Raw genomic sequence first — 23,859 nt, 5'->3', positions numbered from 1 at the left:
AATCTAAGACTCCCCAACCTATTGCCTCCGAGGAGGTACCTAATGGTGTTTGAAGAGCTTCTAAGTTTTGGAGTAGGAGTCCATTAATGTGTCCCTAATTAAATGCATACTGCATTACAAGACTCCTTAACTATTTTGTGCTGTGTACATAAGTAATCTGTTTTCATGTACATAGCTCACTACTCCAGGAGAAATTATTCGCTCTAGCACTCTGCTAGATGTGGGAAACTTTCTGAGGAGCTTTGTCAGGTTTATACTTGCAGTAGCCTCTAAACTCAGATTATGTGTTACATAATGGGGAGTGTAAACTAACCATTTTGGGAAGAATAATAATATCTGAAAAGTTTTTAATTCGTTCATGGGACATGGGTGTCACTGGCTGGCCAGCATCTATTGCCCATCCCGAATTGCCCTTGGAGGGCAGTTGAGAGTCAACCACATTGCCGTGGCTCTGGAGTCACATGTAGGCCAGACCAGGGAAGGACGGCAGATTTCCTTCCCAAAGGACATGCGTGAACCAGATGGCTTTTCCAACAATCGACAATGGTTTCATGGTCATCAGTAGATTCTTAATTTCAGATATTTTGATTGAATTCAAATTTCACCATCTGCTGTGGTGGGATTCAAACCCGGGTCCCCAGAACATTAACTGAGTTTTATGAATCACAAAGTTAACATGCAGCTATGGCAGAAAATTAGGAAGAGAAATGGTATGTTGTTCTACAACTCATTGACAATAAAGGTCAAGAGTAATTGTCAGGGCTTTGGGGAGACCATACCTGGAGTAATGTGTTCTGTTTTGATCTCCTTCCGTAAGGAAGGATATCCTTGCCTTGGAGAGAGTACAACAAGGGTTCACTAGATTGACTCCTGCAGTGTGTAGGTTGTTTTGTTGGGAGGTTGGGCAGAATGGGTTTATATCCTCTGGAATTTAGAAGCGAGAGAGATTGTCAAATTGAAACACACAAAATTCTTAGACGGGCTGACGGTGTAGATGCTGAGAGGCGGTTTCCTTGGCTGCAGAATCTAGTAGCAGGGAGCACGATCTCAGGATAAGGAGTCAGCCATTTTGGACTGAGATGAGGGGAAATTTCTACATTGGGAAGGTTTTAAATCTTTGTAATTGTCTACCCCAGCTCAGCAGTTTGCTTATGTTCAAGACTGAAATTGATAAGATTTTGGGGCACTCGGGGAATTGAGGAATATGAGGATAAGGTGAGAAAATGAAATTGATAGAGAAGCCCTGAGGTGATGACAGGTACCGGATTTTGAGATCTTGAGCACAGAACTGTTTTTATTTACATAACGGCAACAACCAAGCTGCAAGATACAGTTGGATATAGAATACTTTAGGAGTTATTGAGAGATATTGTAGATAACTTGTTTCAAGGGGGAAGAAAAAGGAATAGGAGGCGACATAATAAAATGCAAATGAAAAGGGAAGTTTAAATAGGAAATGCATTTGGGAGGGGAGGGGATACAATTTGAAAGTTGTTGTGCGGTAATGAGGCTGCTCCTGATATTTAGAGGAGTTTTGTCGCATAACAGAGTTTATGCAAGCGACGGTGTGAGTTTATGTCTCTTGATCTATCCACACTCTTGAGTTGGTGTGTCTGTATTATAACATTGGTGTATATGTGAATTTTGTTGGGGATTCGTGGATCAGTGTATCAGTTACTCACTGCAGTAGAGCCTCGAGTGAGTGATCTCCATTAGGGACACTGTGGCCCAGGTGCCATGACTATAGTCCGGAAACTGGAGAGCCTGTGATCTTCCCACATCAGAAGGGAGAAAAACAAATCGCCATAAATTGTGAACCTACTTGGTTTAAGCAGCGGTTTATCACTCTATCAAGTTGAGTCCTGAAGCAGATTCTGTTTCACGGAGAAATATCTGAGGAATCTGTCTTGCAGTTGACACAGTTTGAATGTTTACAGCTGGAATCTGATGTCTGACACTATGCTGGCTGACTGGCAGTTTTTATAAGGCCCTTGTTAGTGATAAATGACCAATTACATTTCCACACAAGTGAGTAAACATCTGCAATCCATCCACTGTGATCGAGCTTGAAGTATTTTCTCAGACAAACTACAAACTTTGCAACATTTGGCAAGTATCCGAAAACAACTACCGAGTGTCAGGATTAGTGCAGATCAGTCAGGGGTTGTAGCTTTGATTAACGTGTTGAACTGATGGTGGGGGGGGGGGGGGGCGGGGGGGTATGTTTTTCTGTGTTGTGTGACACAGTAGCAGCGTTTGGATGTTGAGATGACAGATTGAGTTAAGTAAAACCTTCGAATCTACTTTGTTAAATACATGATTTTCATTTTGTCAGCGGATGTGGGCATCGCTGTCTAGGCCAGCATTTTTTACCCATCCCAAACTGCCCTTGTGAAGGTGGTGGTGAGCTGCCTTTTTGAACCATTGCAGTCCCTGAGGTGTAGGTACACCCAGTGCTGTTAGGGAGGGAGTTCCAGGATTTTGTCTCGGGCAGTGAAGAAACGGCAATATATTTCCAAAACAGGATGGTGCGAGACTGGCAGGGGAACTTCCAAGTAGTGGTGTTCCCAGGTATCTGCTGCCCTTGTCCCAGGTAGAGGTTAAGGGTTTGGAAGGTGCTATCGAAGGAGCCTTGTTAAGCTGCTGCAGTGCATCTTGTAGATGGTAAACATGGCTGCCATTGTATGTCTGTGGTGGAGGAAGTGAGTGTTGGTGGAAGGGGTAACAATCAAACACGCTGCTTTGTCCTGGATGGTGTAAAGCCGAGTAAGTTTGGAGCTACGCATGTTAAAGAAGGTGGGGATGGGGTACTGAACAAGCAGGGTGCTTTGCCCTGAATGATGCTGAAGTTCAGTGTTGTTGGAGCTGCACTCATCCAGGCAAGGGGGGAGTATTCCATCGCAATCCTGACTTGTGCCTTGTAGGTGGTGCAGAGGCTTTGGAAAGTCAGGAGGTGAGTTACTCGTCGCAGGATTCCTAGCCTTTGATTTGATTTATTATTGTCACATGTATTAGCATACGGTGAAAAGTAGTGTTTCATGTGTGCAATACAGACAAAACATACCGTACATAGAGAAGGAAAAGAGAGAGTGCAGAATGTAGTGTTACAGTCATAGCTAGGGTGCAGAGAAAGACCAACTTAATGTGAGGTTGATCCTTTCAAAAGTCTGATGGCAGCAGGGAAGAAGCTGTTCTTGAGTCAGTTGGTACCTCAGACTTTTGTATCTTTTTCCCAATGGAAGAAGGTGGAAGAGAGTTTGTCTGGGGTGCATGGGGTCCTTAATTATGCTGGCTGCTTTGCCGAGGCAGCGGGAAGTGTAGACAGTGCCAATGGATGGGAGGCTGGTTTGCGTGATGGACTAGGCTTCATTCACGACCCTTTGTAGATTTGTGCAGTCTTGGGCAGAGCAGGAGCCATACCAAGCTGTGATACAACCAGAAAGAATGCTTTCTATGGTGCATCTGTAAAAGTTGGTGAGAGTTGTAGCGGACATGCCAAATTTCCTTAGTCTTCTGAGAAAGTAGAGGCGTTGGTAGGCTTTCTTAACTAGTGTCGGCATGGAGGGACCAGGACAGGTTGTTGGTGATCTGAACACCTAAAAACTTGAAGCTCTTGACCATTTCTACTTCGTCCCCATTGATGTAGACAGGGGCATGTTCACTACGCTTCCCGCTCTGGTAGCTAAAGTTCAATTCTGGTCAAAGGTAATCCCCAGGATGTTGATAGTGAGGGATTCAGTGATGGTAATGCCATTGAATGTCAAGGGGTGATGGTTAGATTCTTGGAGTCTGGCACTTGTGTGGTGCGAATGTTACTTGCTGCTTATCAACCCAAGCCTGAATGTTGTCCAGGTCTTTGCATTTAGATATGGACTGCTTCAGTATCTGAGGAGTTGTGAATGGTGCTGAACATTGTGCAATCATCAGCGACCATCCCCACTTCTGACCTTATGACGGAGGGAAGGCCATTGATGAAGCAGCTGTAGATGCTTGAGCCTAGGACACTGCCCTGAGGAACTCCTGCACAGATATCCTGAAACTGAGATAATTGTCTTCTAATAACCGTAACTAACTTCCTTTGTCCCAGGTATGATTCCAACCAGCGGAGAGTATTCCCTGACCCCCATTGACTCCAGATTTGCTAGGGTTCCTTGATGCCACACTCAGTGAAATGTTGCCTTGGTGACTCTGTGAAAATATTATAGTGTCAGCTAAAATTTAATCATTGGCAGGTACGGGGCCTGTTAGTAAAGCTGGTGCTGTAGATAACACTGAGCATATTGTCCATTTTTATCAATGGGCATTTAAATCTGCTGTATTTGTGATGCATCCTGAGTGTAGCTCTTCCATCCTTGTGTTAGGCGACACAGAAGCCCCTGTTACCTGGGTATAATTTCAAACCCATTTTAAAGTTTGCTGTTAATTTGGTTACCTGAAGCAATATGGGAAACCTGAGTGGGATCTTGGGCAAGGTGGACATTGGCGTTCACCTACATTGTACACCTGCAGGGTCTGAGGTTAATGGAAGAGGCCCTCCCAGCACAACTAGCTCATCCTTCCAATGTAACCTTCTGTCTGCCTATCCTTGTATCAGCTTCTTGAATGATTCCAGCATTTTCACTTCCTCCAACTGTAGCCCATTCCAGGATTTGGTTCCCCCAGTTTTTACTCATGTCCTTTGAACTACTGCCGTGAAATAGTGTTTAAGATGATTTTTCTGTTGACCTGCCATCTGTACACCTTCCAGGTTCCCCTCTCGTTCATCTTTGTTCATGATTGGAGAGTCCAATGTTTTTCTAATCTTTCTTTACAACTCTGTTCTCTGACAGGTGACCCTAGGTGTGATGATGACATGGTGGTATTGTCACTGGACTAGTAATCTAGAGGCCCAGGGTAATGCTCTGAGGGCCTAGGTTTGGATCCCACCATGGCAGATGGTGAAATTTAAATTCAATAAAAATAATCTGGATTAAAAATCTAATGATGACCATGAAACTGTCATGTTCTAACCATGTTAGGGGTTGTGGGTTTTACACAGAAAGAAGAGATGTGGTTTGCATACGTAGATTCAAGCAAGAGGTTTTATTAGGGTGGCACAGTGGTTAACACTACTACCTCACAGCGCCAGGGACCTGGGTTCAATCCCGGCCTTGGGTCACTGTGTGGAGTTTGCACGTTCTCCCCCTGTCTGCATGGGTTTCCTCCGGGTGCTCCGGTTTCCTCCCACACTCCAAAGATGTGCAGATTAGGTTGATTGGCCATGCTAAATTGCCCCTTAGAGTCCTAAGGTGTGGGTAGGTTGGGGGGATTAGTGTCGTAAATACCTGGGCATATGAGGATAGAGCCTGGGTAAGATGCTCTGTTGAAGGGTCATGCAGACTCGATGGATCAAATGGCTGCCTCCTGCACTGTAGGGATTTTGATTGCAGCACTGGACATGGTCAGTGCTGGGCCTGATGCCAATCCTAAAGTTCTTCAGTTCCCTTTTCAGCTGCTGTGATATTTTTCGTATCATTCATCTTCCTTCACATTTTTATTTCCAATGTAGAACAACATGCGCTTATTATCCGTCATGTTCCTATCCGATTGTGTCTGTTGTCATTCTCCTACAGTTCCTTCATTGCTTCATTAGACGGGTTTTGTTTCCTCTGCTCCTAATTGCAGTTCATTCAAATTAACAAAGCTCTGCAAAGTCCTGCACACTCTTGCCCTTTCTCCAAGATCCCTGTATCCCATTTATTTCACTATTAAAGTTCTGCCCTTTTGCTCTCAGATGCAGCCCTGCCTTGGTTGATGGTGATCTGTCATGGGACCTCACATGGCCCTGGGCTGCTGAAAAGCCAGCTTTCCTGTGTGCTGGTATTAATGATGGCCACTTGTTTCTGCTTTCAGAATTCCCAATCCTGTACTCTTCCCTGCTCCTTCCTCAACTCTCTTCTTTGTTGCAACCTGCTGAAGTTCCCTGCTTTTTTTGATTGGGATTTTCACATCCAAATATCTCTACTCCTTACTCAAGTATCCTCTTCCTCTGATTTTCTTTCCTTGCACCGAGTTATTTGCGGGAATTTTAGATACAAAGTTGTATTTAGTTTTTAAACTTTATTTATTATTGTCACAAGTAGGCTTGCATTAACACTGCAATGGAGTTACTGTGAAAATCCCCTAGTCGCCACACTCCGGCGCCTGTTCGGGTACACGGAGGAGAATTTAGCATGGGCAGTCCACCTAACCAGCACGTCTTTCGGACTGTCGGAGGAAACTGGACCACCTAGAGGCAATCCACGTAGACACAAGAAGAACGAAGAACTGCCCAGACAGTTACCCAAGCTGGGAATCGAACCTAGGTCCTTGGCGCTATGAGGCAGCAGTGCTAACCACTGTGCCACCTTGCCGCCCTACTTCAGTTATTTACACTTGCGAACTTAAACTAGAAACAGGAATAGGCCATGCTCCACCATTCATTTTGATCACGGCTGATCATCAAATTCAATATCCTGATTTTACCCCCAACCCTTCACCCCTTTAGTCCTTAGAGCTATATCTAATTTCTTCTTGAAATCAGACAATGTTTTGGCCTCAACTACATTCTGTGGTAGTGAATTCAGAAGACTTTTGACAAGCTCTCACTTAACAGACTACTATGTAAAGTTAAAGCACAAGGGAATGCAGGTAATGTCTTGAGATGAATAGGAAGCTGGTTAGCAGATAGGAAGCAAAGAGTTGGCATAAATGGGTCCCTTTCTGATTGGCCGTCAGTGACTAGTGGGGTTCCGCAGACAAGTGTGCTAGGAACCCAATTGTTCATATTACATATTAATGATTTGGAAGAGGGAACTGAATGTATTATCTCCAAATTTGCAGATGATACAAAGTTGGGTGGGAGGGTGAGCAGTGAAGAAGATGCAGAGATGCTTCAGCATGATTTGGACAGGCTGAGTGTGTGGGCATAAGCATGGCAGAAATTAATTACATCTATTTATCCAGGTTATTTATCTAAATCAATGGTAGGCAGCTAGTGAGTGGGCTGCATGAGTGGCCCTCCTTCATCTCGTGGGCCACAAGATTGAAATCAGGCTTGTTCACCAACCAGAACTCCATGAATAAGACTAAATACATTTAATACACACCAAATATTTCATAACGAGTTACAGAAAATGTGTGATCATTTATATATTGATAGAACTATCATCAACTTCAGATGGTAAAATCAAAAGAAATATGGCAGAGGGAGTGCACGGCTCTCGCAGTCCATGTTGTGAGCAATCAGCATGTACCTCACTTCACTTGCCCTTGCTTTAAGTGCGAATCACTTCACTCACCGGTAGGAAAAAAAACTACACAGAGAAATCAGCAGAATGTGGCAACCCTACGCATGGGCAACAGTCAACAAAATGTCTCTATGGGCCGGGGGCCGCATGTGGCCCCCGGCCCATAGATTGCCCACCACTGATCTAGATCCTCTCATAGGAGCTCGGCATTGATCCCTGGAGCACTTCACTCCAATTTGACAGCGTTCCCTGAACTGGTGTCTGCTGCATTCGCTTTCAGCCAGTTCCTTATTCACAACCCAGTTTTAGCCAAGATATTTGCCGTACGTTTGTGGCCTGCTAGCTCCTTGTATATTAGTTGGGGCACACTTGCCTGATTCAAAAGGGTCTTGGCCTCAAATATTCTGGAGAACTGACGACCTGTTGTAGTACTGAGATAAAACTGTATCAACTTTCTGAGAATTGAACTGAGATTCCAACTCCCTGTCTAGGTGAATGTAGAAGATGTTATGACATTAATCAAAGGGAATAGAGTTCTCCCAGAGTCCTACCAACATTTCTTCCTCAACATTGATAGGAATGAGCACATGATCCAAGTTTTATTCATTCTGGCTTCATGATCAACCAAATAATAACAGTAAATGTCTATCAAAGCAATTCATTGGGTGTGAAATACTTTGAGACATCTGGAAGATGTGATGTACCTCAGCATCCTGACCTAGTTGTAAGAAATACCTGAGTATTCAGGCATAGTTATAGGGAAGTACCTCAGGAGCCGGGCCCGGTCGCAGGGGAGTACCTTAGAAGCCGGGCCCGTTGCAGGAATACCTCAGGAGCCGGGCCCTGTTGTAAGGTAGTATCATAGAATCACTACAGTGCAGAATGTAAGTTTTTCGGGCAACTCAGGCCTTTTTTATGAGCTGGGAAAAGGACTTGAACCCTAAAGAACTGTGAAAGTGGCCACACTTGGCTGTAGGACTTGACCAAAAATGTCCCAGGGAGGTGTGTGTGCGCGTGTGCGTGTGCGCGCGTGCGTGCGTGCCCAGTCCAAGAATTGCAAGCGGCCAGAAACCAGACAGACTGCTGATTAGGTTATCAGCAGTACAAAAGGACCTGACGACATCACCAGACTAGGCCGGCAGCAAGACAATGCACCTGGTCTGGACTCAATACAGGTGATAATGGCCTTGTCCCAGAGCGATGGAACAATACAGGACAGCAAGGGACCTATCACCTGGGATGGGACCATCTGGTCTCTATGGACTGTAAGATCGCAGTTGCAGATAACGAGCAAGCCTTTGTCTGTGGAACTGCCGGCTGGAAGGGGGGCGGAGTTGGCAGGAAAAAGAATTCAAGTTTACAATATAAAAGGATGGCCAGGCCGGCCATTTTGCTCTCTTTTCTCTTCGGACCAGCATGACCGTACTCTCCACTCGGTCGTCTCCAGTACGCAGCCTGAAGCCCACTGAGCAATTTAAACTAGGATTGTGAGTATCCCCTGGTAATTCGCGAAGTTACCGAGATCATCATAGTGGATGAGGCTTTGGGGAAAGTGGGGGGGGGCTTTTGCATGCATCTTTCATAGTTTAAGACACTGGTAAACTTGTATAAAGTAAGAAGTCCGTTGCGTCCGTTTAGTTATAGTCTTATAGAGCATATAGTCTTGCATAGTTATAGTCTTATAGAGCATAAGGCATGGTGTGTTGTTTTCCTGGTGTTTGGTGACCTTTGACCTTGATGTTTTAATAAATATATATATATATATATATGCATGTTTACGTGCAACTCGTGCACGGAGTATCTGGCCATCTGGTCCCGCCGAGGGTACACCTCCTCGTCACAAAACCCCTGTTAGAGAGGATAGTGGCTGCTGTAGGAGAGGGTGGGGATAGGTACATCCATAAGGTTAAAGCCCACTCCAAGACAGAGCCACGGGGTGAGGGGAACCAGAGGGCAGACAGTCTGGCCAGAGAGGGGGCTAGGTACGGGGTAGAGTGGGATCCTTACGGGGAAGGACAGGTGGCAGCAGTCAGGGGACAGCCCCAGAGAGGGGATCCAAGAGTGACCTTGGCCCCAGATCTAGCCACTGTTCAGGCACAGGACCCCGAGTTGAAGACCGCCATAGCAGCCCTGGGTAGGCAGGAAAGGGTAGAGGGTCCTTATGGGGAGAAGGACATGACCTTAAAGGAAGGCATGCTCTTTAGAGGGGACCAGTGGATAGTGCCTTCCCAGCATAGGAGGGAATTCTTAGAGGTAGCTCATGAGAGCCCGGGAGCAGGACACTCCGGTCCCGAGACCACCTGGCAGCGGGTAGAGAAGGTAGGATGGTGGCCTGGCCTCTGGGAGGACGTTCGCGACTTTTGTGCGAACTGTTTAGTGTGTGCCACGAATAACCCCGATCCCCAAAAGAGGAAGGTTTCGCTGGGGCACGTCCGTAAGGTGGATGGGCCCTGGCAGTCGGTACAGATCGACTATATTGGACCCCTTCCCACCGCTGCAGGGGGATACAAGTACTGCCTTGTATTAGTGGATGTGTTTTCGAAGTGGGTGGAAGCCTTCCCGTGCCGAACAGCCACCGCTGTAGGCACGGCCAAGATCCTAGTCAGGGAGGTGTTCTCCAGGTGGGGACTCCCGCAGTTTGTGGAGTCGGACCAGGGGAGTCATTTCACGGGGCAGGTCATGCAGGCGACCGTTAAGGTCCTGGGCATCAGGGCAAAATGGCATGTGGCCTATAACCCCCAGTCCTCGGGTCCTGTAGAGAGGTTGAACCGCACCATTAAAGAGAGGTTGCGGAAGGAGACCGGCAACTCTCCTAACTGGTGGGTGGAAGTTCTGCCCCGAGTACTCATGGGGATCCGGGCTAGTCAGTCCAGGAGGACAGGATATTCCCCACACGAGCTCATGACCGGGCGAGTCATGAGGACTCCGATTCATGTCATGGTACCTGCCCTGACAGAGGGACAGCTCAGGGAGGTCAATAGGGATAAGTTCGCAAAACAGCTGTTGGAACAGCTGAAGCAGGTTCACTGGCAGGCAGCCAGTAACGTGGGGGCCCAGCACCGCAGAAACAGGCTGCTGCTGGAGCCCAGCACAACTCACGAGTGGGCCATAGGAGAGCAGGTGATGGTCCGCAATTTTGCGCGGGTGGGGACCTTCGAGCCACTGTACGCAGGGCCGTACAGTATAGTGGACACGGCCAGCCCCATGGTATACGCTGTTCAGCTCCCCCGCAAGGTGAAATGGTTTCATGTAAACCAATGCAAGCTCTTCGACCCCACCAGGGCCGGGAAGAGCAAGAAGGGAGTGAGGAAGGGGGTAGCAAGTGAGGAAGCCCCCGTAGAGGTGGAAACAGTAGGGGAAATACCTGACCCCACCGTTACCCAACAGGTGACAATGTGCTGTCCCAGCTGGGCAGCACCGGAGGTAGCGGCCGCAGTGAGGTTAACGGTGATACAAGCACCCAGCCCGGGTAATTTTAAACTACCCGAGCATCAGCTCACTGACCGGGTCAACTGCCTCAGTGAGGCCGAAATTAGGGAGGCAGAGGAGATGGAGGTATCACCTCTGGTATGGGAGTCAGGGAGGGGTCGTCGGAGCAGCAGGGTCTCCAGACCCCCAGTAAGGTGGTCTCCCTCACACATGGCACTCGGGGCCCGACCCCGCCGCAAAAGGGCCCGGGTGGAAAGTAGAAGGCGTGGGGCACTACCAAGTGCGGCCACGGGTAGCCCAGTCTCCGCAGGGAACGGAGAGGGATTCCGGAAACCCTTTGGGGAAGGGGAGGCCAGGGGCAGTCAGGACCCTCGGCCCACGGAGGTCCGGACCGGACTGTCGGGCCAGGCAGACGACTGGCCTCAGCAGGGTGAGGATCAGTTTTAAGTTGGCCACCCGGAGACGGGTGGCTGTGTAAATAGATATAGGTTTCACGTTCTGGTTGTTTTAGTAGTTTTCCGTGTAGATTATTCTGTGTATGTGATGTTTTCCGAATTGGGAACAGTAGTGTGGAGGTCGGGAACTTCCATTGTTTAAGAATGGACGCAGGGCACTAGGACCCTGGGGAGCCGGACTGCGAAATACAGTACCGCAGCCGGCAGCTTGTGAAATTGCACGGCGGCAATTTCAAAAGCAGTGACTGCAAGCGAGGAATACAATGGCGCCCTTCCGTTTGAAGTGGTTCCAGGAAGGGTGGCCGGCAATGTGGAGGCAAGGAGGTCTTCTGTTTTGTTTTACAGATGGGTCCTCCTGCCATATGGATACTGAGTATAACAATGTGCCTGGAGATGTGCGAGACCCGCAGAGGGGAAATGGAGGAGTCGTTGGTATATGGGTGCTCTGGCGGCAGGGCACCCCTTGTAACTACCGGTCAGGGAGACCTGGTGGCCTCGGAGCAGGCACGCTACTCCCACGTGGGGAGGTGGCCTGGGTGGCTGGGGTCGAACTCGACCAGGTACCCCAGCCACCAGAGCTTCACATACAGAGAGGCCTCTGTACTCTGCAAAGAGATACAGGTGGCGACTGACCGGGTTAGGGTGACTGAGGGCAGGCGGGTGTGTTTAACCTGTAAGGGGGATGTTCCTTTGGGGAGGTGGTGGTGGCTCAGGAAGCTGAGCCCGGATATGAGGGATCGATCCTCGGACTGGGAACGACTGGACAATAATACCTACCGGACCATTACGGGGTCACCAGGAGGGATTACTGTATGTTGGGAGAAGTGGTGGGCTTATGACCAGGGGATATATTTGTGCCTATGGGGGTCTGCCAGGGTATGTCCACAAGGGGCATCGATCACCTTCGTGAGGTGGTGGCAAGACTCCGGGGGCGGGATAAATTGGGACCGCAGTGGGAAGGGATGTGTATCTCCCTGGGCTGGGATGACTGTGAAAGCTACCGAACTGCTGGTTCAGGTAAAGAGACCCCTGCCCACGGCCCAACCGATCGACCCCCACAACTGTCCGACAACCACCAAGGGGCCCGAGAATGGCCTAGTGCTCGTCCCCACCAAGAAGGTATTGTACCAGGGGGTACATTACGCTGTTGTGTTAAATTTGATTGAAGTGCGTCTACCAGCATGATGCCGTCGCGAGACGGAGCTATTATACCAGCCGTTGTTAAAAGGAAAACCGCTACTGTATCCCAATGCTGTGGAGTTTCTGTATATATATATATATATGCGGTAACCCCTACGTTTGGGGGCCACTGGTTTATTGCTGTACTTGGTGTATTTAATGTTTTTCCATCCCGCATATTGCAAGGGATTGTTGTAATGTACCTACCTATGTCACCTTTCTCTGTGTTGCTGTATATAAAAGGAGTGTAGCTCAGATTAAGGGGACTCCTCGGGACACAGAGCTTCGCGGGTTAGTATGGGGTGCTTACAGTCACGAAGGAGGAGAAGTGTTGCCCCTCAAACATTTATGTCGATACGGTCCGAGCGAGTCTGGACGTATCGAAGGGGCATCTGTAAGTTTTTTGGGCAACTCAGGCCTTTTTTATGAGCTGGGAAAAGGACTTGAACCCTAAAGAACTGTGAAAGTGGCCACACTTGGCTGTAGGACTTGACCAAAAATGTCCCAGGGAGCCCAGCCAGCCTGTGTGTGTGTGTGTGTGTGTGTGAGAAGGGGCCCAGTCCAAAAATTGCAAGCAGCCAGAAACCAGACAGACTGCTGATTAGGTTATCAGCAGCACAAAAGGACCTGACGACATCACCAGACTAGGCCGGCAGCAAGACAATGCACCTGGTCTGGACTCAATACAGGTGATAATGGCCTTGTCCCAGAGCGAGGAGAAGCCCATTTCCCTAATGGGAAAACAATTAAACGATCTCCGATGGAACAATACAGGACAGCAAGGGACCTATCACCTGGGATGGGACCATCTGGTCTCTATGGACTGTAAGATCGCAGTTGCAGATAACGAGCAAGCCTTTGTCTGTGGAACTGCCGGCTGGAAGGGGGGCGGAGTTGGCAGGAAAAAGAATTCAAGTTTACAATATAAAAGGATGGTCAGGCCGGCCATTTTGCTCTCTTTTCTCTTCGGACCAGCATGACAGCACTCTCCACTCGGTCGTCTCCAGTACGCAGCCTGAAGCCCACTGAGCAATTTAAACTAGGATTGTGAGTATCCCCTGGTAATTCGCGAAGTTACCGAGATCATCATAGTGGATGAGGCTTTGGGGAAAGTGGGGGGGGGCTTTTGCATGCATCTTTCATAGTTTAAGACACTGGTAAACTTGTATAAAGTAAGAAGTCCGTTGCGTCCGTTTAGTTATAGTCTTATAGAGCATATAGTCTTGCATAGTTATAGTCTTATAGAGCATAAGGCATGGTGCGTTGTTTTCCTGGTGTTTGGTGACCTTTGACCTTGATGTTTTAATAAATATATATATCTTTGACTTCCGTTGGGGTCCGTTTTGATCTTTTCAATTTCTCACCAATGATCTCTGACTAAGTCACAATATAAATATTCCTTACCATAATTCCGGAGTCCAGAGCTGAGGGTACCCTGGGCGCTTCGAAACCGCCCACTCAGGAAAGGCTGCCAGGTAGTGGATAGGCAGCAGTTTCCTTTTCTCTCTCTTGGGAGCGCTACTCTAGTGAAGTAGACGCAAGGTGGCCATTGTTCCATCGGCAAGAGAGAGAATCACTCGGGCATTGGTGGGGTTTGGGTGACGGAGAACCAAACCTAAAATAAGCCCAGTGGAGTTAAAAAGAGGGATCCCGCTACAAGAAAGAGGCCATTTGGCAAATCGAGTGTGCACCAACTCTGAAAGATCATCCTATCTAGACCCTCCTCTCTATCCCCGTTTATTTACCATGGTTAATCCACCTAACCTACACATCTTTGAAAGTATCTGAGGAGTCGGGCCTAATTGTAAGGAGGTACTTTTTAGATTACTATCTTCAGCTGTGAACAGGATCATCTTGTGAGAGAAGGCCACGTGCGAGGAATGGGTTGTGATCTAAGAAGGTTAATTTTGACCTAATCTGTCTGGTGGCACGATGGTTAGCACTGCTGCCTCACAGCGCCAGGGACCCGGGTTCAATTCTGGCCTCGGGTTACTGTCTGTGTGGAGTTTGCACATTCTCACCATGTCTGCGTGAGTTTCCTCTGATGCTCTGGTTTTCTCCCAGTGCAAAGATGTGCGGGTTAGGTGGATTGGCCATGCTAAACTGACCCTAGTGTCAGGGGGGATTAGCGGGGTAAATATGTGGGGTTATGGGAAAAGGGCCTGGGTGGGATTGTGGTCGGTGCAGACTCGATGGGCCGAATGGTCTCCTGCTGCACTGTAGGGATTCTATGTAACTGTCGGGGTGAGGTTGCTTTCTTGTTTCACCCCTTGCCCAGTTTTATGCTTCACTGAATTCAGTGAAGAGTTAAGCATGGTGGCCAGCCTAACCCTATCAACTTCCTGTTCAGGGTTAGATTCTAATCATCCCCAAAATGTATTCCATTATATCTGTGATATATTTTCTCTCTAAGAAATGCTGACATTTTCCCTTTTTCTTGGTAGGAATCCTGCAACAACTCTGCTGACTGACCCAGTTGAGGAGTGGGATCTGGTTACTAAAGGAGGACAGTAAATGTAAACTCGACACATGTTTAAAGTAGAACAGAACATTTCAGAATGTTGAGGTATTTCACAAAACCAAAGTTAATTGTTTTCTGGACATTCTGCCACATTTTGGAGAACACCCCCTCACCCTGTGTGACCAATTGTGCTTGCTGAAAGCTGACTGCACCGTGTGTGAGTGTCGATAATGAACCGTGCAGCTGCTGACACTAGATTCTTCACTCCATGCTCTCCTTCAGAAACCTGAGATTAATGGTTCATTACCAAGCACTGAAATGAAAGGTTAAATTACTTGGTAACAGTCCGTTGTAGCAGTTAATGGTTTTGAATATTCTGGAAGCGTGACACCTTTTGATATAACTTGATTTATTGCTGGACAAAGAGACACGTTGAACCTTTTCATCTTGGTATACAAGGGGGAGAATAAACAATTTATAATGTGTGAGAAGAGAGTGTTGATTGGTTGGCAAGTGGACTCCAGGAGAGGCTTTGCCATAGAGAATGCACCAGTTGACTGACAGTTAACTGCCAAGCATGTCTCCCTGATCCAGCAATACTCAAGTTCTGTACTACCAAGTGACTGTAATCTGATTTATAAAATATGTAATGGCTTTCGATTTGAGGCGTATGCATTGTGTACTTGCTGGTGGTTTAACAGACATCAACTCCTACACTGCAGGAGAGGCACTCGTCACACAGTGGAGAAATTAATCGACCTAAACCGGCAGTCACTTTTCTGTATAATTCATTGCCGACAGCTTTGTTTAATTTTGTTTTAAATAAACAGTTTGGTTACTTATAGCTGTCTGGCCTTTGCAAAACTTCAAATTAAATGGGCAAAATATGCGCAGCTTGGAGCCTGTATAATTGCCTATCCCTGTGAACTGGCTTGTGTTATGAGAATGGAACTCATTGGCCTCGCTGTTCACCAGCAAGCTGTTTACTTTTTCACCTTTTCATTCTGTTTTATAACTATGTATAAAGTTCAGTTCTCGCTCAGTCGCTCATCCTTCATTTTTGAAGGGAGTCGTCATGTTAAAAGGGAGGTTGAGGCCTGGTTCGCGATTTCTCCTGCTGGGGGTTACCTCCTAACTATAATAAACACCTACCATTTCAGTGATCCCTGTGTCTGACACCCATCATTCCACTGGGCTCCATGTGTCCCCTGCCCTTTTTCCACTCTGTTATCTATGTCCAATTCCCTGGTTTTGTTCACGTAACTGGAAGAAGCCTCTGTCCTGGCCAGTCTGTAGACGTTACAACTTCCATTTTGTTGAAAAGCATCTCTGTTCAAGAATGTCTCTTCCTCGAACCCATCTCTGGCTGCAAGTTCCAATTCATTGGGTCACAACTTTGGCCATATCTGCTGAATTCCATGTTTGGTACAAAAATGAACAAAGAACAAAGAACAGTACAGCACAGGAAACAGGCCCTTCGGCCCTCCAAGCCTGTGCCACTCCTTGGTCCAACTAGACCAATCATTTGTTTCCCTCCATTCCCAGACTGCTCATGTGACTATCCAGGTAAGTCTTAAACGATGTCAACGTGTCTGCCTCCACCACCCTACTTGGCAGCGCATTCCAGGCCCCCACCACCCTCTGTGTAAAAAACATCCCTCTAATATCTGAGTTATACTTCGCCCCTCTCACCTTGAGCCCGTGACCCCTCGTGATCGTCACTTCTGATCTGGGAAAAAGCTTCCCACTGTTCACTCTATCCCCTTCATAATCTTGTACACCTCTATTAGATCTCCCCTCATTCTCCGTCTTACCAGGGAGAACAACCCCAGTTTATCCAATCTCTCCTCATAGCTAAGACCCTCCATACCAGGCAACATCCTGGTAAACCTTCTCTGCACTCTCTCTCACGCCTCCACGTCCTTCTGGTAGTGTGGCGACCAGAACTGGACGCAGTATTCCAAATGTGGCCTAACCAGCGTTCTATACAGCTGCAACATGAGACTCCAGCTTTTATACTCTATACCCCGTCCTATAAAGGCAAGCATACCCATATGCCTTCACCACCTTCTGCACCTGTGTTGCCACCTTCAAGGATTTATGGACTTGCACACCTAGGTCCCTCAATGTTTCTATACTCTTGATGACTCTGCCATTTATTGTATAACTCCTCCCTACATTATTTCTTCCAAAATGCATCAGTTCACATTTATCTGGATTAAATTCCATCTGCCACCTCTCCGCCCAATTTTCCAGCCTATTTATATCCTGCTATATTGCCCGACAATGCTCATCACTATCCGCAATTCCAGAAATGGAAAGAAAACAGACCCAATGCTGCCTCCTGGAATCAGTCGGGGATACCTGGACAGAACCGCTGCTCAATCTGAGGCTGTCCATCCAGTGTATCAAATGCAGCCCTTGCAGCCAACAAAACTGGTGTCTTCAGAGTTTCATTCAGCTAAAAGTCACTGGCACAATCATTTATCAAGCACAGCAGGGATGTTGGTGCTGACAAAATGGTAACTTCATTTTGTAGCACACATTGGGGTTTTCCCCTTCCGTCAAAGCAACAATGAACCATAATTTACTGTAACATCGGCATTATTTTTTTATGGCATGGGTGTCGCTGACTGGCTGGCCAGCATTTATTGCCCATCCCTAGTTGCCCTTGGAGGGCAGTTGAGAATCAACCACATAGCTGTGACTGGAGTCACGTGGGAAAGACCAGGTAAGGGTGGCAAATTTTCTTCCGTAAAGTTTATTAGTCACTTACATTAACACTGCAATGAAGTTACTGTGAAAACAGTAATAGGTAAAGGACATTAGTGAACCAAATGGGTTTTTTCGACAATGGTTTCATGGTCATCAGCAGATTCTTAATTCCAGATATTTTTTTTATTGAATTCAAATTCCACCACCTGCCATGGCAGGATTCGAACCCGGGTCCCTAGAACTTTGGCTGAGTTTCTGGATTAGCAATTTAGCAATAATACCACTCAGCCATCGCCTCCCCTGAGGTTAGTTAGACTTGTCTTTGCATGTTTAGGTTTTATCTTCATGTGACAAGTTTCTGAAACTGAAAGCTGATAACTGCACAGTGAGGGAAATGAGGCATTTGGTACCTGAGTGAACAACAAGTTGCTGTGCATCTCGAAGCTTGAGATAGAGGAAGGATGTGTAAATTTGATTCCATGAATTTAATGTCAAATCAGAAAGAGACGGAAATAAAGATTGGATTGAGAGTGCAAAAAAGAGAGAGTTTTAATAATTTAATCTTTTACCTCAAATTTTTCAGAATCTCCAACAACAATTAACACCTGAAGGGATGAGATTCCAGACTAGTAATATTTATTTTCAGTGCCAGCGAGCTCGATTGGCATTATTTAATATTTAACACGTATGTAGCAGGATACTGGTCTTGTGATGACTTTCTGGAGCAAGTTTTGAGAGCTATCTACCAGGTACGCACAGTGATTTTGCAGCACTCCGTGGGTGAGGCAGACAGCAAAGTGTTGTTTCAGTGAAGCTAATGGCGGAACAGCACTATTTGGACGGCAGCATTTGGATTTCCGCATTTATTCATGCATCCTCCCCCTCCTGAACTTGCATTTGTGCATAAAAAGCAAGAGCAGCATTAGCCTCATTATTTAGACAACATATTGTGGCCTATTGGAGCCAGCACTGGCTGAGAGTCACATGAACAAATGGAATTGGCACATCCCACACTGTCACCTTGCTCGAGCTGTTGTTTTTGGGAAGCAATTTATTTTGGGTCCATGTTAAAATAACCCCTAAAAATTATGACCCTTTCCTGTAAGAGTATCTAGACAGGTAGTGTTCCAGACCAGGTGTTGGTCAGCAAGGGAATTTCCATCTGGAATAAGAGAACCTGAAAGTTTATTTATTAGTCACAAGAAGGCTTACATTAATACTGCAATAAAGTTACTGTGAAAATCCCCTAGTCACCACATTCCAGCGCCTGTTCGGGTACAATGAGGAGAATTTATCATAGCCTGTGCACCTAACCAACCCACCTTTCAGGCTGTGGGAGGAAACCGGAGCACCCGGAGGAAACCCACACAAACACGGGGAGAATGTGCAGACTCCGCACAGTGACCCAAGCCAGGAATCGAAGCTGGGTCCCTGGCACTGAGAGGCATCAGTGCTAACCATTGTGCTACCGGTAAGGTGGGTTCTCCACAAGGAACAAGCAAGACCGCTAGATCAGCAGAGCTCCCAGCAAGAGGAGCTGCTGTTCTCTCTCCTCTTCTCTCAAACCATCCTCCTGTACTGTTATGGAGAAGGGAATTAACAATTATGTAGCTTTCCTCAACTTGGACACCTGTCTGCTCTGTTCCGTCAACCAGATTTATTTATCTGGTGCCTTCAGTGTAGGAAAAATACCCAAGGAAAGTCACAGCAGGAAGGAACATCAAACAGCAGAGGTCTGGGAAGGTAGAAGGTGTGACTGTCTGAATGGGGCTTCATACCGATGCCTTCTCCAGTTGAACAGCCGATCATTCTCAATATTCAAATAGCGAGTGATGTGCTAAGTAAGGTACAGGACGGGGCAGCTGGGGGGCCAACCACGCCATTGGGTGGATAGGAAGGAGAGAGCTAACTTGTTTCAGGACTGAAGGGGTTAGAGTTGGAAAAGATATAAAGTTCTCACAGGCCTTTCATCAAGGGCAGAACATAAAAGGTATTAAGTAGGAGTCGGTGGAATTTGTGTAAGAGACTTCAATAAATCAGTTGTGAAATAGAATGCTTTCCTTGTGCCAGACGTGTAATCTCCTCTCTGCTGTATTTACTGAAAGATATTTAGACAGGTTATCCTAGTTAAGCTGGATATTTGGGTAACAGTTCTAAAGGAGTGACACAAAGACACAACACGACTACAAGCATTGGGTATACTACAAATCAAACTCTTGTGAATTTCTACCGATTTAGGTCACCAGTTATACCGCTGGTTTCATTTATTAACGTTAGTTTTATTTTAGTGTTTTATAAATCTCCCACATCCATGGTTCTTGTTACAGCACCTTGTACTCGGTTGGGTAAAGTTGCTGCTCAAACCTTGTGTCTCAGTTCCAAGCACAGAATAAACCTTATACAGCACAATGTCCTGTTCAATCTCCCACTGCCTCACAGAGCAAGGTTGTCAGTGCAAGAGGCCTTTAGCGACTGCATAGATACTACCCAGTTTCATATTGTTAAACACTTGAGGTTTGGACATGAGTCAAATAGCTTGTTTACATTCATGGAGATTACCCTCCTCCCACCTCTGGATTGTAGCGGTTTGAGATTTTCCCGTTTGTCACTTTTTGAAGTTCTTTTCCCCCTTCTCCACATTTAAACTTTACTCGGTTACTAACCACATCCTCCTTGTAGATACAAAATTAAATTGTTGGCTCTCCTGTTCTTGCTTTCTCTCTGGATTCTAGTGATCCAGTTTCCCTGTAGATTTTCCCCTCCTTTCTCTTTCCTCCTGTAACGCTGTTCTATGTTGTGTGGCCAGATAGCTTCTTGATAATTCCCTGAAGTGCCTCAGATATATAAATAGAACTACATAGAGGAGGTTTCCAAGGAAATGTATGTTGGTGCTCTTGTGAGAGAGAGGGGACAAAGAAGGTGAAAAGTTGCTGATAAATGCTCTGGGAATGAAATTATGCTGGTTTGAGTTAAGAACATAAGTAATAGGAGCAGGAGTAGATCATCTAGCCCCTCAAGCCTGCCCCACCATTCAATAAGATCATGGCTGATCTGAAGTGGATCAGTTCCACTTACCCGCCTGATCCCTATAACCCCTAATTCCCTTACCGATCAGGAATCCATCTATCTGTATAAGTTGAGCCTCATTGTTGGGGAAGATTTAGTTTTACTCTGCATTTGACACACCTGGGCATCTGTATTTGAGTGTCTGTAAGGAAAAGTGTTCCATTTTCCAAACATTTGGTATCTCTCCATGAAGACAGAAACCGAGCCCAAAGGAAGATAATGAGTGAGCCTGAGTTGTTAAGCGACTGTAGGACATGGTTTGGGGAGAAGTAAATAAAGGCTATGTTGTCTCAATGGATCAATCCATTCAGCGCCTGCAGCTAATCCATTCAGACCAGGAAGGTGAGCAGGTCAGCACCCAGGTGTTGTTATCCCCTCGAATGGAATATTCCAGAGTGTGCTGAAATTTTACAGCCATTGGGCAGTGAATGGAGAATTTAATCAGCTGGAATGTACAACTGAACCAGTGATGTGGAAGAATCTGGGGTTGGTTAAAAATTGTATGTGTTAATAAAATAGGTAAAATGATATGAATAAGTCAGGTACCGAATCAAATGGAAGTTTAAACAAAGGTTAGAATTGGAGGGAGTGTACAATTTTTAAGTTGTTTCACATTTCTCTGTAGCATTGTTTTATTGAAATTTTAATAAAATAAGCACAAAGTATTCTTGATTTATTGCTGTAATACTAATGTTTATTTCATTGTTACAGTATTTTTATTACTGTAACATCAGTGTTTATTTCAGTGTCAATATATTGTAATGTTAGGAATTATTTCACTGTTTGCGGTTCACGTACTATGGCAAACAGAGCTGGTTATAGCCCCGAGAGACAATAGTTTATTTATTAGTGTCACAAGTAGGCTTACATTAACATTGCAATGAAGTTACTGTGAAAATCCCCTAGTCGCCACACTCCGGCACCTGTTCGGGTACACTGAGGGAGAATCTATCACAGCCAATGCACCTAACCAGCACGTCTTTTGGACTGTGGAAGGAAACCGGAGCACCCGGAGGAAACCCACTTAGACATGGGGAGAACGTGCAGACTCAGCACAGACAGTGACCCAAGCCGGGAATCGAACCCGGATCTCTGGCGCTGAGGCAGCAGCGCTAGCCACTGTGCCGCCCATAAGTTGCAGGTATTTCTGTAAGCATGATGAACATGACAGAAAGGACTAAAGGTGAAGGCTGGAAGAAATGGTGATAAGCTTTGAACATAGAACATAGAACATTACAGCGCAGAACAGGCCCTTCGGCCCACGATGTTGCACCGACCAGTTAAAAAAAAAAACTGTGACCCTCCAACCTAAACCAATTTCTTTTCGTCCATGAACCTATCTACGGATCTCTTAAACGCCCCCAAACTAGGCGCATTTACTACTGATGCTGGCAGGGCATTCCAATCCCTCACCACCCTCTGGGTAAAGAACCTACCCCTGACATCGGTTCTATAACTACCCCCCCTCAATTTAAAGCCATGCCCCCTCGTGCTGGATTTCTCCATCAGAGGAAAAAGGCTATCACTATCCACCCTATCTAAACCTCTAATCATCTTATATGTTTCAATAAGATCCCCTCTTAGCCGCCGCCTTTCCAGCGAAAACAATCCCAAATCCCTCAGCCTCTCCTCATAGGATCTCCCCTCCATACCAGGCAACATCCTGGTAAACCTCCTCTGCACCCTCTCCAAAGCCTCCACATCCTTCCTGTAATGTGGGGACCAGAACTGCACACAGTACTCCAAGTGCGGCCGCACCAGAGTTGTGTACAGTTGCAACATAACGCTACGACTCCTAAATTCAATCCCCCTACCAATAAACGCCAAGACACCATATGCCTTCTTAACAGCCTTATCTACTTGATTCCCAACTTTCAGGGATCTATGCACACATACACCTAGATCCCTCTGCTCCTCCACACTATTCAAAGTCCTCCCGTTAGCCCTATACTCAACACATCTGTTATTCCTACCAAAGTGAGCGTTATCTTACCTGAGGTGGGTGGGGGGGAAGAGAAAAACAGAGACAGTATTTACAGAACACTTCACCTGCTTTCTCGTCTGTATTGTTTATACGCCAGTTGTGCTATAGTTCGTTGCCTGCTTGCTTTTGAGTCACAAGGTGGATGGTTCAAGACTAAAGGTTAGAGAGCACACTGTACGGATCTGGATTAATGGAGGAATGCGGCAGTGTTTTGTGATAGAGTCCTTACAGTGCAGAAGGAGGCCATTCAGCCCATTGAGTCTGCACCAACTCTCTGACCGAGTATCCCACATAGACCCAATTCCTGTAACTGCACCCTCTAACCTGCACATCTTTGGACTGTGGGAGGAAACTGGAGCATCCAGAGGCAGTGGCGTAGTATTGTCACTGGACTAGTAATCCAGAGAACCAGGGTAATGCTCTGGGAACCTGGGTTCGAAGCCCACCATGGCAGATGATGAAATTTGAATTCAATAAAAATCTGGAATTAAAAGTCTACTAATGACCATGAAGCCATTGTCCATTGTAAAAATGCATCTGGTTCACCAATACCCTTTAGGGAAGGACATCTGCTGTCCTTACCTGGTCTGGCCTGCATGTGACTCCAGATCCACCGCAATGTGGTTGACTCTAAAATGCCCTCAGGGATGGGCACTAATGCTGGCCCAGCCACTGATGTCCATATCTTGTGAACGAATATTAAAAAAACAGACAGGGTAGATATCGATGGTTGAATCAAACATCACACTGAAGCTCTGTCTGCCAATTGAAGTGAATGTTCAGGGTGTCTTTACCTGGAATTTCCTGCATGTTTTGTGTCTAGGATGCAAATCCTGGTATAAAATGGATACCCGACCTCGATGATTGCATACACTTTGGCACTTTGTAGTCTGCCCAAATTGCCATCTTTTTCACTCCCAACACATCTCTGCCCGTGATAATGGATCTACCCCAAATTACAGAGCCAAGTCTGGGAGCTTCCTGCAATCAGCCCAGAGGATTTCTTTAAATTATCACCAGGTTCTCAAGCAAGCAGGTGCCTCTTGTCACCTGAAGTCAGCACAGATTAGTTGCTATGGGAACCACTGAAACCATTCTCATTCTGTGCACACTGGCTGAAATAAGATGGCTCTTCTGTCTTTACCTTGCTCAATAACATAATGCTGAAGGAAGGAAAGCAGAGCCAGGAGAGTGGAAGCACCACAGATCCAAGTGCCTGGTCTACAGAATGTATAAACTTTCACTGATGCTTCAGTACTTTGCAAGAGACTCATCAACCAACTCCATGACTTTCTTGGTAAC

The 23,859-nt window shown here is 46.4% G+C and overlaps 1 protein-coding gene across 1 annotated transcript in view; it reads left to right on the top strand.

Annotated features, from left to right (window-relative positions):
* Positions 1–15,632, top strand: part of fkbp6 (FKBP prolyl isomerase 6) — a 45,951-nt gene extending 30,319 nt beyond the window's left edge. The window contains exon 7 of the mRNA XM_078225960.1: positions 14,776–15,632. Coding sequence (XP_078082086.1) covers positions 14,776–14,845 — 70 coding nt within the window. The 3' untranslated portion in view covers positions 14,846–15,632. The remainder of the gene's footprint in view (positions 1–14,775) is intronic.
* The last annotated feature ends 8,227 nt before the right edge of the window (positions 15,633–23,859 follow it).

Source organism: Mustelus asterias, chromosome 12 (assembly GCF_964213995.1).
Source record: "Mustelus asterias chromosome 12, sMusAst1.hap1.1, whole genome shotgun sequence".
Taxonomy (NCBI): domain Eukaryota; kingdom Metazoa; phylum Chordata; class Chondrichthyes; order Carcharhiniformes; family Triakidae; genus Mustelus; species Mustelus asterias.
Note: the sequence above shows the minus strand (reverse complement) of the source record. Positions and strands in the feature narration are given on the sequence as shown.